General features: G+C 40.6%; 1 protein-coding gene across 1 annotated transcript in view; it reads right to left on the bottom strand.

Moving 5' to 3' along the window:
- Positions 1 to 1,730: 1,730 nt before the first annotated feature.
- The window catches only part of DNAJC27 (DnaJ heat shock protein family (Hsp40) member C27), an 82,415-nt gene continuing 80,966 nt past the window's right edge, over positions 1,731 to 3,179 (bottom strand). The window contains exon 8 of the mRNA XM_053708912.1: positions 1,731 to 2,137. Within this exon, the coding sequence (XP_053564887.1) occupies positions 2,005 to 2,137 (133 nt within the window). The 3' untranslated portion in view covers positions 1,731 to 2,004. The remainder of the gene's footprint in view (positions 2,138 to 3,179) is intronic.

The following is a 3,179-nucleotide window of genomic DNA, read 5'->3' as shown; positions in this document are numbered from 1 at the left end:
CTATTGGAAACATCTTTCTAAATATTGGAGGGGGTGAGAACGGCACACCGGGTCTATCCCACTCCTTAGTAACAATTTCAGTTAGTCTCTTAGGTATAGGAAAAACGTCAGTACTCGCCGGTACCGCAAAGTATTTATCCAACCTACACAGTTTCTCTGGTATTGCAACGGTGTTACAATCATTGAGAGCTGCTAAGACCTCCCCTAGTAATACACGGAGGTTCTCCAATTTAAATTTAAAATTTGAAATATCTGAATCCAATCTGTTTGGATCAGAACCGTCACCCACAGAATGAAGCTCTCCGTCCTCATGCTCTGCAAGCTGTGACGCAGTATCAGACATGGCCCTAGTATTGTCAGCGCACTCTGTTCTCACCCCAGAGTGATCACGCTTGCCTCTTAGTTCTGGTAATTTAGACAAAACTTCAGTCATAACAGTAGCCATTGTAATGTTATCTGTAATGGCCGCCCAGATGTACTAGGCGCCATAATATCACGCACCTCCCGGGCGGGAGATGCAGGTACTGCCGCGTGAGGCGAGTTAGTCGGCATAACTCTCCCCTCGCTGTTTGGTGAAATTTGTTCACATTGTACAGATTGACTTTTATTTAAAGTAGCATCAATACAGTTAGTACATAAATTTCTATTGGGCTCCACCTTGGCATTGGAACAAATGACACAGATATCTTCCTCTGAGTCAGACATGTTTAACACACTAGCAATAAATTTGCAACTTGGTTATAATCTTTTTTAGCAAAGGTTTGTTCCCATTAGTAAAATAACAATAATTAAATTTGACATAAAAATTACAGAGCAACGTTTTTATTCACAGTCAATATAAAATTCTCACAGCTCTGCTGAGAGAATCTACCTCCCTCCAAAGAAGTTTGAAGACCCCTGAGATCTGTCAGAGATGAACCGGATCATGCAGGAAATATAAAAGTAACTGACTTGAATTTTTTGATGCGTAGCAAAGAGCGCCAAAAACGGCCCTCCCCCTCACACACAGCAGTGAAGAGAAACGAAACTGTCACAATTAAAACCAAACAACTGCCAAGTGGAAAATAATGCCCAAATATTTATTCACTCAGTACCTCAGAAATGTAAACGATTCTACATTCCAGCAAAAACGTTTAACATGATAAATACTTATTAAAAGGATTAGTGACTTTTAACAGAGTAGTTCCGGTGAAATACCATCCCCAGAATACTGAAGTGTATACATACATGTCATTATAACGGTATGGCAGGATTTTCTCATCAATTCCATTCAGAAAATAAAAACTGCAACATACCTCAATGCAGATTCATCTGCCCGCTGTCCCCTGATCTGAAGCTTTTACCTCCCTCAGATGGCCGAGAACAGCAATATGATCTTAACTACTCCGGTTAAAATCATAGTAAAAAACTCTGGTAGATTCTTCCTCAAACTCTGCCAGAGAAGTAATAACACGCTCCGGTGCTATTGTAAAATAACAAACTTTTGATTGAAGTCATAAAAACTAAGTATAATCACCATAGTCCTCTCACACATCCTATCTAGTCGTTGGGTGCAAGAGAATGACTGGGACTGACGTAGAGGGGAGGAGCTATGTGCAGCTCTGCTGGGTGAATCCTCTTGCATTTCCTGTTGGGGAGGAGTTATATCCCAGAAGTAATGATGACCCGTGGACTGATCACACATAACAGAAGAAATGACAAATAAATAAAAAACATGCAGTAGAAATGTTTGCATAGGTACAATGACCATAACACGGTAAGAAGGAAGCCTGAAAACAATTCTTGTGCATGCACCAAAAGAAGTAGCAAGGTTACAATATCTGCATCCAGTAAACTGAGAAACAATAACAAATGCTCTTTGCTAACATACTGGATATGCCTGTTAAGTTGAGCTATTTTAGTGACAGGTATTTAGTGTAACCTCACTGATGTTTGCAAAAATAAATAAATCACATGATCTGGATTTCTGAGGTCCAATCTCCTGGCTTATTACCACCCTGTGTATTATTTAATGTTTTTTAACAGAGCTGTCCGAGCATTCACAACCGCTTTAAAAGCATCTTCACTTCCTGGTGCCAAACACTTGTCCGGATGAAGCAGTACAGCTAATTTGCGGTAGGCTTTATTCACCTCATCCCTAAAAAACAGAAAAGACAAAACTTCAAAATCTATTTTTTTCTAAGTTATTGAAGGGACACTGTAGTGGGAAAAAAAAAAAAGACTTGCAAAAAGGGGCTGAACGCATAAATAAAGTCCCCGCCCTGGAACCACAAGCACAGCAGCTCCTGAGATGAAAACAGCCGTTGACTGGCACGGGATATGTGAATTCCGCTGCCGATTAGCTTAACAGCTGTTTCCTGCTTAGGACTAACAGTTCTCTATGGCTCTGAAGCAGGACTTTAACCGTGTTATGTTTAAAACGAAGTATCTGTCTAGTTCTTAAAGGAAAATCACTACTTTTGTTAACATCAACATGAAACCTGTATATAATTTTAACTGAGGTCGACACAGACACAGGTTAGGAGTCTGGGTTTGCCAGCTTTGCTGAATAGTGGTCGCTATGCAAATGCAACTTCACAAATAAATGTTTATTTGAAAGACATGTAAATGCACTACTAATATATTTATTTTAGTACATTTAAATGAAAAACAGAATTTATGTTTACCTGATAAATTTCTTTCTCCTACGGTGTATCTGGTCCACGGCTTCATCCTTACTTGTGGGATATTCTCAATCCCTACAGGAAGTGGCAAAGAGAGCACACAGCAGAGCGGTCCATATAGCTCCCCTCAGGCTCCGCCCCCCCAGTCATTCGACCGACGGTTAGGAGAAAAAGGAGAACCATAGGGTGCAGTGGTGACTGTAGTTTACAAAAATAAATTTAAACCTGACCAAAATGCCAGGGCGGGCCGTGGACCGGATACACCGTAGGAGAAAGAAATTTATCAGGTAAACATAAATTCTGTTTTCTCCTACATTGGTGTATCCGGTCCACGTCTTCATCCTTACTTGTGGGAACCAATACCAAAGCTTTAGGACACGGAGGAAGGGAGGGAACAAGTCAGGTAACCTAAACGTAAGGCACCACTGCTTGCAAAACCTCTCTCCCAAAAATAGCCTCCGAAGAAGCAAAAGTATTGAATTTGTAAAATTTGGCAAACGTATGCAGTGAAGACCA

The sequence above is a fragment of the Bombina bombina genome, chromosome 4 (assembly GCF_027579735.1).
Source record: "Bombina bombina isolate aBomBom1 chromosome 4, aBomBom1.pri, whole genome shotgun sequence".
Taxonomy (NCBI): Eukaryota; Metazoa; Chordata; class Amphibia; order Anura; family Bombinatoridae; genus Bombina; species Bombina bombina.
The sequence above is the reverse complement of the archived record's forward strand: the minus strand, read 5'-3'. Positions and strand labels throughout refer to the sequence as shown.